General features: G+C 41.1%; 1 protein-coding gene across 2 annotated transcripts; it reads right to left on the minus strand.

The window, feature by feature from the left end:
- Nucleotides 1-9062: 9062 nt before the first annotated feature.
- Nucleotides 9063-13391, minus strand: LOC135111517 (uncharacterized). Of its 2 annotated transcripts, none has more exons than XM_064024884.1 (4): nucleotides 13132-13391; nucleotides 12607-12717; nucleotides 11828-11929; nucleotides 9063-11316 (listed from the first exon to the last, which is right to left on the minus strand). In XM_064024884.1, exons 2-4 carry the CDS (start codon nucleotides 12695-12697, stop codon nucleotides 9461-9463), a joined length of 2049 nt encoding a protein of 682 aa, XP_063880954.1. In that variant the 5' UTR covers nucleotides 12698-12717; nucleotides 13132-13391; the 3' UTR covers nucleotides 9063-9460. The 2 variants fall into 2 exon arrangements, with proteins under 2 accessions (XP_063880954.1, XP_063880955.1); XM_064024885.1 differs by having other exon boundaries at nucleotides 9785-9922; nucleotides 10252-11316; nucleotides 12607-13391.
- Between the last annotated feature and the right edge of the window lie 3057 nt (nucleotides 13392-16448).

Below are 16448 nucleotides of genomic sequence, written 5' to 3' on the forward strand. Positions count from 1 at the left end.
GATACACTACTTTTGCCCTCATATAATTCCTATCATATTTGTGCCTTATCTTACAACCCCTCACACCATCCCTATCAGTCCCCAACATCCCCCACATTTTATACACAACGAGGATAACAAGATAGCGCGACGCAGAATTAACTGGCTATGGTGGCCGATACTATATATTTTGTGATCCAGTGATCCAAATATCGGATATCTCAACCTGCATTCATATTTATCGTGAGGATATGAGAAACCTTCATAAATAATATCCTCATTGAGAACATTACAGAAAATATCAGTACTCAAAATGGTTTAAAATTGGAGCGTATATATATATATATATATATATATATATATATATATATATATATATATATATATATATATATATATATATATATATATATATATATATATATATATATATAAATTATAACATTATATATTTCTCGAGTTAAGATTATGAGAAAAGGAAAGAGTAGAACAGGGGGGCAGGTCAGTGTCATTGAAGAAGAGGGAATAGTTGTCTAGAAGGTTGAGTTCAGTTGATAGATGAAGGAATTGAGTTTTTGAGGCATTGAATAATACCAAGTTTGCTCTGTCGCAATCATAACTTTCAGAGATCAGAATATATATATATATATATATATATATATATATATATATATATATATATATATATATATATATATATATATATATATATATATATATATATATATATATATATATATATATATATATATATATATATATATATATAGTGTGCAATAATAAAATAATAATAATAAACGTTTTATTCTTTAGGCAGTCAACAAACTGAAAATGTACATTGGGGGTGGGGAAATACGCGTACTTGACATTAATCCTAAAGGTAAGTCAAATCTAGAAGGGACTATTGATTGATGGCTCGCACCATGGTGGGAATCGCACGAGTCTGTACCGGTCCGTACGCGGCGCCTTTAGGGGCGTTATCTTGTTGTGGTGTCTGGTGGCACGGGTCGGGCGAGGCGCGTCAGGCGGCAGCATGTTTCTGAGACGTGGATGATTCAGAAGTCCCCTTCCAAACTTCTCCAGAGTCTCACGGTACCTGGTGGATAGTCTGGACAGCCTCAGGGTGTTCAGGGCTTCTTCATAGGTGGTGTATGCAGGGCCAAGGATGACCCTGCACGCCCTTTTCTGCACACTCTCCAACTGTAGCTGTTGAGTTTGTGTGAGGGAGGAGGATCACGCTGGGGAGGCGTACATGAGTTTGGGGAGGATGAAAGTAAGATACACCCCCCATAACTCATCTGTCGGCGTCCCCAGCGACCTGAGTCTGCGCAGCATGTACAGCCTGTAGGTAGCTGATCTTATGGTGCTGGCGACATGCTGCTTCCAGGTCAGCTGGTCGTCCACCGTGACTCCGAGGAGCTTGGCACATCGGACCACCTGGAGGGGGTGAGGGCCCACTGAGAGCTGGGGAGGGGGCACTGGTACAGAGGAGATACAGAAATGCATCACCACAGTTTTGTTGTGGTTGATGGTCATCCTGCTCTCCTCCGTCCACGTCTGCAGCCGCTCCAGGATCGCTTGCAGTGGCGAGTAGTCCAGGTTCTTGGTGGAAACTGGGACGCCCACGGTGCAGTCGTCCACATACTTCCAGCGATGGGGGGTGTCAGTGAGGGCGTCGTTAATGAGGAGGAGGAAGCATAGAGGACCCATCTTGGTCCCCTGGGGGACCCCACAAGTCAGCTGTTGGAAAGTAGAGACAGAGCCCTGATAGCGAACGGCCTGACGCCTCCCTGTGAGGAAGTCGGCTAGCCACGCTATTAGGTTAGGAGGGAGACCCAGACTCACTGCCTTGCTGATGACAATAGTGTGATCAACAAGATCAAAAGCCTTTTTGAAGTCCACAAAAGCAACAGCTAGAGAGGTGTTTCGCTTGTCCAGGTGGCTGTGGATGAATTCAAGGAAGCTGGTCAGGTAATGAGAGGTGGAGGTGGCTTTAATATTTCCAAACTGTCTGATATCCACGGTATTACAGATTTTGGTGTAGGCCCAGTCATATACAAAATCTTCACAAATAAGGCTAGGGATGGGGGTGATAGAGACTGGCCTGAGGTCATTGAGTGACTGTGGACTGGTGGTTTTGGGGATGGGGGTGACGTAAGATGTCTTCCAGTCCTCGGGGCAAGAGTGTTGGGAGAGTGAAGCGTTTATTATTGAGCATAGCGGTGTTGCTAGCTCTACAGCAAATTCCTTGTAAATTTTTATAGGAAGGTCAGTGGGTGTGGTGGATCTTGGTTTGAATTTGAGTATTCTCTTAAAAACATCCACCGCCTGGACACTGGGGGGATGAGAGGGGGCCGGAAGATAGGCAGGAAGCAGAGTGGTGTGGAGGGGAGGAAAGGTTTGACAGATAGCTGCAAAGTGATCGTTCATCTCCTGAGCCGCGAGAGTAGCAGGAAGGTGTGAGGTGCAAGGAAGAGACGAAGTGTGCTTTTGTAGGCCACACAAAGCTTTGATCCTCGCGTACCACTGTCTGTTGTTGGTCAGCTTGAGGTGGTGTATCTTGTCTGGGTAATAGTTTGCCTTTGCAGCCTTAATCTCCCTGATTACTCTGTTTCTTAGTTTCCTGTATAGGACCGGGCAGGAGTGGAACGCCCGGGTCCGCTGACGCATGAGTCTTTTAATGCGGGGTGTCATCCAGGGAGCATCAGACGGGTGCGTTGTGACGCTCTTGGTTGGGAAGTAGCGGTGGAAGGCTTCTGTGGTGGTGGCGACGTAATTCTGCCATTTTAAGTGGACGTCCTCCACATCCAGCACCTCGGTCCACGGGTGTTGTGTCACCCACTGCCCAAACTCCCTCATGGCTGAGTCAGGCATGGGGCGGTGGGTCCTGGTGACAGCTGACCGGGGGGTCGATGTGGTGGGTGTGGGTGTCCACAGTATGGAGAGGTGGGTGCTCCGTCCCATGGGAGGCAGCGGTTTGGGGGGCGAGTACTGCTGGCCCAGGTCTGTCAGTATAAGGTCGAGGATGGCTTGCTGGTGGGTGGGGAAGTCCACGACCTGGGTGAGGTGTAGCTGGTGTAGGATATCGTTGATATCTAATCTGTTAAAGTCCCCACAGATGACCAGTTTGGCGGCAGGATACTTCACCCTCAGGGCATCAGCAGTGTCGATGATGTGAGCGGTGAGTAACTGTGCTGTGGTGGCTCGTGGGGGGTGGTACACGACGCACACGATGATGGAGGCCGTGTTGCTGGGATGGCAGGGGGGCGTGTGTGTGTGTTTGTGTGTACATATATACACACACACATTTTAAATATATATATATATATATATATATATATATATATATATATATATATATATATATATATATATATATATATATATATATATATTAAGGGTGTATATGGGCAGGAGTCTTTCTCTAATACATATCTCGTTGAATGTGATAGCTAGTTGAGCATTTATTATTTTTCTTAAGATATTTTCCTTATATCTTATGATTGTCTTATATTCTTTTTTAATTGGCTGTATGACTTCGCCGAAGTCATTTTCGCTAGATCGCGATTTCGGGTCCTTGACCCTTCTTCAGTAGCGAAGGTCTATCCGTGTTGAGAGTGTCGGAGAGAATGGCTCAAGCTGATTGCGGTGGGGGGGGGTTGTATTTATACCGGTAGGCTTGTCACCCCGCTGCGCGTCCTGGTCTCTGATTGGCTGACGGCTGTCGCGGGCTGTGCTGGGCTGCTATCCAAGCTGGGTCTTCGCGCGCTTGGTAATGCTTGTAGGTCTTCGGATTGTTGATTTAATGTAGGGTTTGTCTCTTTTATATATAGTGCTTTTAAGATGGGGAGACGCCTGGTGTCTGGGCATGTAGTTAGGATCTCCGTTTTATCTACTAGCATTCCTTTTGTGATGTTTATGTTATGCTTCTCCTTCAGATGTTTCTTGGGTGCTCCTGCTGCGAGGTGGAAAGTTAGTCGTTGGGAAAGTCTTGTTGTCGTCATGCCAACATAGGTGGAGGGAAGGACTTCACAGTTTCCTTGGTTACACGTAAACCTATATATGACATGTGACTTCTGAAGGCTCTCTTTCTCTTTTGAGGGGTTATTTTTCAGAAGAAGATGGCTGGTTTTCTTGGTGTTGTAATAAATTATCAGTTTAACTTGTCTGTCAGGGTCGGAAGGCTTGATGTTCCTCTTCACAATCTGCGTGATGGCCCTCTCATCTTCTTCGTAGGCGGTAGAGAAAGTTGCTTTATAGATGTTGATATTCCCTTTCGTATCCTCTTGTTGCTTCTTGTTATGCCAGCTGTCGACAATTTTCTTTACTAGGCGGTTTATGTCCTTTTCACTGAAATTGTTGTTTATGAGGACTTGAGTTGAGCGCTGTATTTCTTGGTGGACTTGTTTCCACGTGCTGCAGTGTTTAAGCACTCTTCTGATGTAGGCTGAGATAGTGGAATCCTTGTACCTCGTGGGACACTCACTTCGTCCGTTCAAGCAGAGTCCAAGATTCGTTGGTTTTGTGTAGACGCTGGTGGTAAATCTTCCTTCTTCTTGTTGCACTAGGACGTTGAGAAAGGGCATGGCTCCATCTTTGCTGTTTTCCATGGTAAATGTTAGCCCAGATGTTTCTTGGAGGTGAAGTCTAAGATGCTCTGCTTCGGCTGCGTCCTTTGTCTTGATGAAAATGTCGTCAATATAACGGCAATATATATCCGGCTTTTTTACTATCTTGAAAACTTCCTCCTCGATGCAACCCATGAAGAAGTTTGCCAAGAGTACCCCGAGAGGAGAACCCATTGCCACGCCGTCTACCTGGCAGTACTTGTTACCGCGGGGGCAGGCAAATTAAGACCCATAATATCCCAAATTCCCACTCCTACCTACTACATCGCTAAAAGACTGTGCGCCCTCCTCACACCGTACATTCCTACCTCCTATTGTCTGCAGTCAGCCTCAGATTTCATCGATATCCTCAACAACAGCGACGCAGAAGGAAGAGTTGCATCACTAGATGTCGAATCCTTGTTCACGAATGTTCCAGTGGATCACACCATCAACTACATCATGGAACGTATTTATCACAATGAAGCAACACCTAAGCTTGCGATCCCAAAAGCTGTACTCCGAGAACTGCTGGAGTGTTGCACTAAAGAAGCACCTTTTACCTGCCCCCGCGGTAACAAGTACTGCCAGGTAGACGGTATATATATATATATATATATATATATATATATATATATATATATATATATATATATATATATATATATATATATATATATATATCTGGGGAGGGGACCATAAATGTCCCCAGGTCAGACTGCCTTTCCGTCGACGACCGTAAGTGTCTTGACACCCCCCTCAACTTTTTCTTCATTAACTTCTGCAACATTCGCGGTCTAAGATCTAATTTTCAATCTGTAGAACACCACCTCTCCTCTTCTAAACCTCATCTTCTTTTCCTCACTGAAACTCAGGTGTCTGAGGCAACTGACAGTAGCCCCTTTTCTGTTCCCTCCTACTTTCTCTATCCTCATTTTCGATCCAAAGCTGGATGCTGCGTTTATGTGCGCAATGACTTAACCTGCTCTCGTGCCCACGCTCTTGAATCTTCCGAGTTTTCCACCATCTGGCTTCGACTACAGAGTCATTCTCATACTAAATTTATCTGTGCTGTATACCTCTCTCCTAACTCCTCTGACTATAAGAAATTCTTTGACTACTTAACTTCCAAAGTGGAGCACATTCTGACCCTCTTCCCTTTTGCAGAGATCTCCATTCTTGGAGACTTCAATGTTCACCACCAGCTTTGGCTTTCCTCTCCCTTCACTGACCATCCTGGTGAACTAGCCTACAACTTTGCTATCCTCCATGACCTAGAGCAATTGGTGCAACACCCTACTCGTATTCCTGACCGTCTTGGAGATACGCCCAACATTCTTGACCTTTTCCTGACCTCTAATCCTTCTGCTTATGCTGTCACCCTTTCTTCTCTGTTGGGCTCCTCCGATCACAATCTCATATCTTTATCTTGTCCTATCACTCCAATCCCTCCTCAGGATCCCCCTAAGCGAAGGTGCCTCTGGCGTTTTGCCTCTGCTAGTTGGGGGGACCTGAGGCGGTATTTTGCTGATTTTCCTTGGAATGACTACTGCTTCCGTGTCAGAGACCCGTCTTTGTGTGCTGAGCGCATAACAGAGGTGATAGTGTCTGGCATGGAGGCGTACATTCCTCACTCTTTTTCTCGTCCTAAACCTTCTAAACCTTGGTTTAACACAGCTTGTTCTCGTGCTATACATGATAGAGAGGTGGCCCACAAAAGGTACTTAAGCCTTCCTTCACCAGAATCTCATGCACTTTATATTTCTGCCCGGAACCATGCCAAGTCTGTTCTCCAACTAGCCAAAAACTCCTTCATTAACAGAAAATGTCAAAACCTTTCAAGATCTAACTCCCCTCGTGATTTCTGGCATCTAGCCAAAAATATCTCCAATAACTTTGCTTCTTCTTCTTTCCCTCCTCTACTTCAACCAGATGGCACCACTGCTATCACATCTATTTCTAAAGCTGAACTCTTTGCTCAAACCTTTGCTAAAAACTCTACCTTGGACGATTCTGGGCTTGTTCCTCCCTCTCCTCCACCCTCTGACTACTTCATGCCTCGTATTAAAATTCTTCGTAATGATGTTTTCCATGCCCTCGCTGGCCTAAACCCTCAGAAGGCTTATGGACCTGATGGGGTCCCTCCTATTGTTCTCCGAAACTGTGCCTCCGTGCTTGCACCTTGCCTAGTCAAACTCTTTCAGCTCTGTCTGTCAACGTCTACCTTTCCTTCTTGCTGGAAGTTTGCCTACATTCAACCTGTTCCTAAAAAGGGTGACCGCTCTAATCCCTCAAACTACCGTCCTATTGCTTTAATTTCCTGCTTATCTAAAGTTTTTGAATCTATCCTCAACAGGAAGATTCTTAAACATCTATCACTTCACAACCTTCTATCTGATCGCCAGTATGGGTTCCGTCAAGGACGCTCTACTGGTGATCTTCTGGCTTTCCTTACTGAGTCTTGGTCATCCTCTTTTAGAGACTTTGGTGAAACTTTTGCTGTTGCCTTGGACATATCAAAAGCCTTTGATAGAGTCTGGCACAAAGCTTTGATTTCCAAACTACCCTCCTACGATTTCTATCCTTCTCTCTGTAACTTCATCTCAAGTTTCCTTTCTGACCGTTCTATTGCTGCTGTGGTAGACGGTCACTGTTCTTCTCCTAAATCTATTAACTGTGGTGTTCCTCAGGGTTCTGTCCTGTCACCCACTCTCTTCTTATTATTCATTAATGATCTTCTAAACCAAACTTCTTGTCCTATCCACTCCTATGCTGATGATACCACCCTGCACTTTTCCACGTCTTTTCATAGACGTCCAACCCTTCAGGAGGTAAACATATCACGCAGGGAAGCCACAGAACGCCTGACTTCTGATCTTTCTAAAATTTCTGATTGGGGCAGAGCAAACTTGGTATTGTTCAATGCCTCAAAAACTCAATTCCTCCATCTATCAACTCGACACAATCTTCCAGACAACTATCCCCTCTTCTTCAATGACACTCAACTGTCCCCCTCTTCTACACTGAACATCCTCGGTCTGTCCTTTACTTATAATCTGAACTGGAAACTTCACATCTCATCTCTAGCTAAAACGGCTTCTATGAAGTTAGGTGTTCTGAGACGTCTCCGCCAGTTTTTCTCACCCCCCCAGCTGCTAACTCTGTACAAGGGCCTTATCCGTCCATGTATGGAGTATGCTTCACATGTCTGGGGGGGTTCCACTCATACTGCTGTTCTAGACAGGGTGGAATCAAAAGCTTTTCGTCTCATCAACTCCTCTCCTCTAACTGACTGTCTTCAGCCTCTCTCTCACCGCCGCAATGTTGCATCTCTTGCTGTCTTCTACCGCTATTTTCATGCTAACTGCTCTTCTGATCTTGCTAACTGCATGCCTCCCCTCCTTCCGCGGCCTCGCTGCACAAGACTTTCTTCTTTCTCTCACTCCTATTCTGTCCACCTCTCTAACGCAAGAGTTAACCAGTATTCTCAATCATTCATCCCTTTCTCTGGTAAACTCTGGAACTCCTTGCCTGCTTCTGTATTTCCACCTTCCTATGACTTGAATTCCTTCAAGAGGGAGGTTTCAAGACACTTATCCACCAATTTTTGACCACTGCTTTGACCCTTTTAGGGACTGGCATTTCAGTGGGCATTTTTTTTATTAGATTTTTGTTGCCCTTGGCCAGTATCCTTCCTACATAAAAAAAAAAAAAAAAAAAAAAAAAAAAAAATATATATATATATATATATATATATATATATATATATATATATATATATATATATATATATATATATATATATATATATATATATATATATATATATATATATATATATATATATATATATATATATCGTGCTCAATAGGGATAATAGGCCATAATGCTTTGCCCATTAACGTTATTGGGGAAGAGAATTTTGGATCAGGTTAGATTAATGTTACTGAGCAGGCTATTAACTTTAATGACCTATTATCCCTATTCAGCACCATTTATAATATATATATATATATATATATATATATATATATATATATATATATATATATATATATATATATATATATATATATATATATATATATATATATATATATATATATATATATATATATATATATATATATATATATATATATATATATATATATATATATATATATATATCGCTACCTCATTGCAAGAGGGTCGTAACTCCAAATTCCTGATTTTTCAGGAGACGCATTTGAAAGTTGCTAAGTCCTATGAATTTGATCATGTTTCACAAAACAACAAAACTTACCATCTTTATTAGGTGAATATGGCTCCTCATTAGTATTAACTAAACAAAAGAACACTTTGTTCCTTTAGATGCATTTTATAGGGATTTTTATTTTTATTTTCTGACTTACGACGCTTTATCAATGAAAATTTAAAATTTTAGGTGTTGTAACTTATTTTAGGTCTTTTTTGACACAAAAAATACTACAAATGTATGATTCCAGTTTATTATAAAACTAAATATTCCTTACAAAAAGAACAGTATTTATCCATTCAGTAACAAAACAAATTGAAATAAATCATAAATGCTGTGTACCTATTCAGAAATATATTATACCATTATATTCTGTTGTTATTCTTCCAACAAAATGCATACCAAGAAAAAAAAAAGTAAAAAAAAAAAAAAAAAGTTTTTTTTCTTTCAAATCAATTGGTTCAGCCACATAAAGCAAACAATTTCCTTCAAATTAATGAAATCTTTCAAATAGATAGGTTTAAATTACATGAAGCAAGTATTTCCTTTAAATTTTTGTTACCCTTGGCCGTAACTCAGTTATAAAAAAAAAATGAATGATAAGTATTACATCTTTGTGACCAATTAAGCATCAAAATTAGGTAATGTTGTTAAAAAAGTCCGAATAGGGACGTGGGATTAAGCCTTTTTCACAGAGTTCTTTAAGATCTTTTTTCTTATTTTCGCTTAGGGGAATTTTCTCTGAGTAACACTGCAAGAGATCTGTGGCAACCTTTGGTTTTCTGATCAATAGAACACGTTTGAATTCATCACTGTATGAATATTTCACTAAGACTGAGGCTGGACATTGCTTTTCAAACTTCATGACTTTGATTTCACTTAATCTTAAATCTTTGACATTGATTGCTCCCATTTGTGTAGTAAGAGACTTCACATTTTTAAAGTCATCATACTGCATTACGCGAACTTGGAACGGCTGGCCTGTTTTCTTTGCAGAGCGAATCGCAGTGACAAGGGTTTCAGGAACGAATATTGGTCCCCCTTTCTTCAGTCTCCTTATTTGTTTTTCAATCAGAGAATGCGCAGAGTCGCCTTCATTCTGTGTGTGGCCTTTTATCAGATATTTATGGGTGATTGACTTAACAGGCAAATTAGTGACAACATACAAATACAATGCAAGCATAAATTTGTTTTTTTGTTGCCCAGCACAGTTATCAGAATAGAAAATTATTTCAATGTTGTCTTCTCCTTGATTCTTATCACATAATTCTTTAATATAACTTAGGATGCAAGAGCCTATTTCATTCACTCCTCTATTACCATTTGTTTCATCCCAAAGAAAACAGTCACATTCATTAGTCTTGATATCATAAATTGTGAAATTTAGGACATTAAATTTTGATTTGTAATAGAAGGTGGATACATCACCTTGTGGAAGTTGCAGTACGGCTTGTAGATCATACACAGCAACTATAGCATTTCCTTCAGTTTTATCTTGCTTCTTCTCTTCCCTTGAAAGTACCTTTTCACATTGATGTGTGTCATACTTTTCTTTTAAGTTTTCCTTAGCTTCCCCATCTGCATTATTGAACAACACACACAAGTCACACTGATCTTTCTTAGGAGCAAAGAAAGCGATATTGTACTCATTCTGAAAAATATTGTAGAACATTGAGTAAGTTGCATAGGGCTTCTTCTTATCTTTACATTCTTGGACATAATCCCTATGAATGTCTGCCAGGCTTCGAGACCCACAAATGTATTCCCTAGCTGTCCGTGCCCTGGTGTAGTGACTTTCGATTCTAGGAATTCCTTCTATGTGAGCTCTAACTCCTTCTTTGATTTGTGGATCAAGCGTAGGATGGTTTTTATGTTTTCCTCTGTTATCTACTTCAGACACCAATCCTGCTGCTCTCTTCTGTTTAGTTAATGCTGTCCTAGTAACCCTATCATTTATGTCAAGAGTATTGAGGAAAAATGTTTTGCAGACTCTTGTTAATGTACCATCAACTGGGAAGGAATACCAAATGTTGTTTCCCCTTGGTCCACGCTGTCTTTTTTCCCTTATGCATCTGTAAATTGGCTTTACTTCCTTTGTACATTTTGCTATGTATTCTCTTTGAAGGTCAATATCCCCTAGGTTCCAGTATGATTCAAAAATGTGTTGTCTTTGATCATGAGATATGTTACTGGTGCACTTCATCCTGCAAGTTTCTTTACAAGGTGGTTTGATTTTCCGCGCCTCTTTCTGTTTCTTTGCAGCCGATTCATAAGCAAGTCCCATGTTTCTCCTCTTTTTATTCATATTCCGTTTCCACTCACTCTGCTTCAGTTTTCGTTTCTTTGTTTTTTTGGGGGCTAAACCATCATATTTGTTTTCTGTGTCATTGTCTGATGAATCACTGGAAGACGATCCACTGGAAGATGATCCACTGGAAGATGATCCACTAGAAGATGATCCACTGGAAGATGATCCACTAGAAGATGATCTTACTGAAAATAAAGAAGAACACTCATTTAATTGAGCACTTGCTGTCAGGATTGCAAAGTTAGAAGATTTTTCTTTCAACTGAATCTCCAATTCAGACCCTCCCCCTTAGCTTAAAAAAGCAATTCTTACTCCTGACTCATATTTATTTGAAAAATCAACTCCGACTCCAGCTCCGACTACCCCGTAATTAAAAAAGTAAGACTGAACTGACTGCATCCCTAAAATACTAATTGCAGACGGACTCCACCCCCATCCCCCCAAAGACACTCCACTACCACAACGACCGACTCAAGTGCCAGCTCTGGAAAGAAATTTTCTCCAACTCCATTTTAACATGACTACGCAATCCAGCTTGTTGTTGCATTAAAATATAATTTAAAAGGTCCTATATCTATAATTCATTTTTTTTTTTTATTCTTAACTGTTTCAAGGAAATAAAAAAAATCAATCCCAAACTTAAGCAAACTATACTTATAGAAAAGCTATCTTAACATTTATATATAAATAACTTACCAAATTGAGATGAATTTGCTTCTGGCAACACAGTCTGGGCATCTGGTGGTGCTGAGTTTAAGTCAGGATTCATTTGACGTCCATCGTTCTTATCATCAGGTTCTGCGGTGAAAAATAACATGTATTTAGTTAAATTGCATAGAAACTAGCATGCTTGATAAGATAATAGAAATTCTTTAGGCCTAACCTAATATATAGGAAGATGGCATGATAGTCCTAATAGCCTAGCCATGATAAAAACTTGAGGAAATGGGTAAAAGTTGAAAATGCGGGTGCAAAAATTTTTAGGTCACTACCCTAACCTTAATATATCGTTTAACCTGGTCCTTCCAACCCTCCTATTTTAGAGTGTATTTCCTAGCCTGGCAGGGGCCAATCTGGGCCCTATTCCTAGCCTGTCACGGGCTAATATATTTTTGCCCATGATATTAAGTGTAGCCAGTGTGGGCTAGGCCTCGGCTTAGCCTAATGTCTAGGATGATGATAGGCCTAATAGCCTAGCCTATAACAAAAAACTTGAGGAAATGGGTATAAGTTAAGAATGCGGGGTAAATTTTTAATTTGTAGGTCACTACCCTAACCTTAATATACCACCTAACCTGGTCCTCCCATCCATCCCATTTTAGACTGTATTTCCTGGCCTGGCAGGGGCCAATCCGGGCCCTGTTCCTAGACTGGCAGTGGCCAGTCTAGGCTATTCCCTACTCCAAGACTGTTTGGAGCCAGACCATGCTATAAGCCCCACACTCTTAACCATTACAAAGGAAGGCATCACTCACCTGATACCGATCCGTCTTTCTCACTAGCCTGTTCCAATTTTGTTCTTCTTTGCAATGCCATTTGCACACATTTCAATCCACGGGACATCATTAATTAATCATGAGTAAATTCTGAAAAGCAATGTAGTAATTGAAAATGACTGCAATGTTTTGTATCTAAACTGACATTTGTTATGTTACAACAAGGACAATTGCGTTTTTGATAAGACATTTTTCTGCAACACAGCTGCAATTCATTGTAAGATATTGTTACTAAATTGGTGGTTTTGGTGGTTTTGTAGTTAAAGAGACGCAAGTCATATTATATCAAGTGTTTTCTCGGACTTTTTGTTCAATATTGTCACATTTTGTTTTACCACACACTTTTCTATTAAAATTTTTGTACAAGAAAGACACAATTTGATTTATCACGTCAAGTCACTTTAAGAAATTATTATTTTTCACTGCTAGAAAGCCTTAACTAGAAATAGAACACCACTTGTGTGCTCTCACTTTAGTTGTAAAAGAGTCGTAAAACCTACTTACAACAGTCATGAACAAAATTCGAGAGATGTTACCTCAACGACTGCCATAGTAACACTGACTACGACACTGTTGCCACAACCCTCAGAGATATTTTGATGTTCACTAAAAATCTTCTTAGTGCCATCTCTCGGCCGCTAATTCACCTAGATTTACGACTCTTTTACCAAAAGATGCAGAATCAATTCGGCAATCTTGTACACCATATAACTCAAAACTAGCAAATTTGGAGTTACGACCCTCTTGCAATGAGGTAGCGATATATATATATATATATATATATATATATATATATATATATATATATATATATATATATATATATATATATATATATATATATATATATATGAGGGATACTGGCCAAGGTAAACAAAATCCAATAATAAAAAAAAAGCCCACTGACATGCCAATCCCAGAAAAGGGTCCAAAGCGGGAGTCAAAAAATGAAGGAGAAGTGTCTTGAAACCTCCCTCTTAAAGGAATTCAAATCATAGGAAGGTGAAAATACAGAAGCAGGCAGGGAGTTCCAGAGTTTACCAGAGAAGTGGATGAATGACTGAGAATACTGGTTAACTCTTGCATTTGAGAGGTGGACAGAATAAGGATGAGAGAAAGAAGAGAGCCTTGTGCAGCGAGGCCGCGGGAGAAGGTGAGGCATGCAGTTAGCAAGATCAGAAGAGCAGTTAGCATGAAAGTAGCGGTAGAAGACAGCTAGAGATGCAACATTACAGTGATGAGAGAGAGGCTGAAGACATTCAGTTGGAGGAGAGTTGATGAGACGAAAAGCTTTTGATTCCACCCTGTCTAGAAGAGCGGTATGAGTGGAATCCCCCACCCCAGACATGTGAAGCATACTCCATACATGGACTGATAAGGCCCTTGTACAGAGTAGCAGCAGTACAGCGGGGGGGGGGGGGGCGGAACTGGCGGAGACGTCTCAGAATGCCTTATTTCATAGAAGATGTTTTAGCTAGAGATGAGATGTGAAGTTTCCAGTTCAGATTATAAGTAAAGGACTGACTGAGGATTTTCAGTATAGACTTGACTTGAGCGTCATTGAAGAGGGAATAGTTGTCTGGAAGGTTGTGTCGAGTTGATAGATGGAGGAATTGAGATGTTGGGGCATTGAACAATACCAAGTTTGCTCTGCCCCAATCAGAGATTTTAGAAAGATCAGAAATCAGGCGTTCTGTGGCTTCCCTGCGTGGAATATTTACTTCCTGAAGGGTTGGACGTCTATGAAAAGACGTGGAAAAGTGTAGGGTGGTATCATTAGCGTAGGAGTGAATAGGACAAGAAGATTTGTTTAGAAGGCCATTGATAAATAATAAGAAGAGAGTGGGGTGATAGGACAGAGCTCTGAGGAGCACCACTGTTAATATAGATTTAGGAGAAGAACAGTGACCGTCTACCACAGCAGCAATAGAACGGTCAGAAAGAAAACTTGAGATGAAGTTACAGAAAGAAGGATAGAAGCCGTAGGAGGGTAGTTTGGAAATCAAAGCTTTGTGCCAGACTCTATCAAAAGCTTTTGATATATCCAAGGCAACAGCAAAAGTTTCACTAAATATCTAAAAAAGGATGACCAAGACTCAGTAAGGAAAGCCAGATCACCAGTAGATCAACATTGACGGAACCCATACCGGCAATCAGATAGAAGGTTGTGAAGTGATAGATGTTTAAGATTAGATAGATTAAAAAAACTTTACATAGGCAGGAAATTAAAGCAATAGGATGGTAGTTTGAGGGATTAGAACGGTCACGTTTTTAGGAACAGGCTGAATATAGGGAAACTTCCAGCAAGAAGGATAAGGTAGATGTTGACAGACAGAGCTGAAAGAGTTTGACTAGGCAAGGTGCAAGCACGGAGGCACAGTTTTGAAGAACAGGAGGGACCCCATCAGGTCCATAAGCCATCCGAGGGTTTAGGCCGGCGAGGGCATGGAAAACATCATTGCGAAGAATTTTAATAGGTAGCATTAAGTAGTCAGAGGGTAGAGGAGAGGGAGGAACAAGCCCTGAATCGTCCAAGGTAGAGTTTTTAGCAAAGGTTTGAGCGAAGAGTTCAGCTTTAAAAATAGATGTGACAGCAGTGGTGCCATCTGGTTGAAATAAAGGAGGGAAAGAAGAAGAAGCAAAGTTATTGGAAATATTTTTGGCTAGATGCCAGAAGTTACGAGGGGAGTTAGATCTTGAAAGATTTTGACACTTTTTGTTAATGAAGGAGTTTTGGCTAATTGGAGAACAGATTTGGCATGGTTCCAGGCAGAAATATAAAGTTCATGAGATTCTGGTGATGGAAGCTGTTTATAAAATGATTCTGGTGATGGAAGCTCGCAATAAACTGTTAAACCAAGGTTTAGAAGGTTTCGGTCGAGAAAAAGAGTGAGGAATGTACGCCTCCATGCCAGACACTATCACGTCTGTTATGTCCTCGGCACACAATGACGGGTCTCTGGCTCGAAAGCAGTTGTCATTTCAAGGAAAATCAGTAAAATATCTCCTGAGGTCCCCCCAACTAGCAGAGGCAAAATGCCAGAGGCACCTTCGCCTAGGGGGGTCTTGAGGAGGGGTTGGAGCGATAGGACAAGATACAGATATGAGATTATGACCGGAGGAGCCCAACGGAGAAGAAAGGGTGGCAGCATAAGTAGAAGAATTAGAGTTCAGGAAAAGGTCAAGAATGTTGGGCATATCTCCAAGACGGTCAGGAATGCGAGTTGGGTGTTGCACCAATTGCTGTAGGTCGTGGAGGATAGCAAAGTTGAAAGCTAGTTCACCAAGATGGTCAGTGAAGGGAGAGGAAAGCCAAAGCTGGTGGTGAACATTGAAGTCTCCAAGTATGGAGATCTCTGCAAAAGGGAAGAGTCAGAATGTGCTCCAATTTGGAAGTTAAGTAGTCAAAGAATTTCTTGTAGTCAGACGAATTAGGTGAGAGGTATACAACACAGATAAATTTAGCTTGAGAGTGACTCTGTAGTTATAGCCAGATGGTGGAAAACTCGGAAGATTCAAGAGCGTGAGCACGAGAGCAGGTTAAGTCGTTGCGTGCATAAACGCAACATCCACCTTTGGATCGAAAAACAGGATAGGGAAAGCAGGAGGGAACAGAAAAGATGCTACTGTCAGTTGCCTCAGACACATGAGTTTCAGTGTGGAAAAGAAGATAAGGTTTTGAAGAGGAGAGGTGGTGTTCTACAGATTGAAAGTTAGATCTTCGAACGCGAATGTTGCAGAAGTTAATGAAGAAAAGTTGAGGGGGATGTCAAGACACTTAGGGTCGTTGTCAGAAGGGCAGTCCGACCTGGGGACATTTG

Source organism: Scylla paramamosain, chromosome 22, assembly GCF_035594125.1.
Source record: "Scylla paramamosain isolate STU-SP2022 chromosome 22, ASM3559412v1, whole genome shotgun sequence".
In the NCBI taxonomy this organism is placed as follows: domain Eukaryota; kingdom Metazoa; phylum Arthropoda; class Malacostraca; order Decapoda; family Portunidae; genus Scylla; species Scylla paramamosain.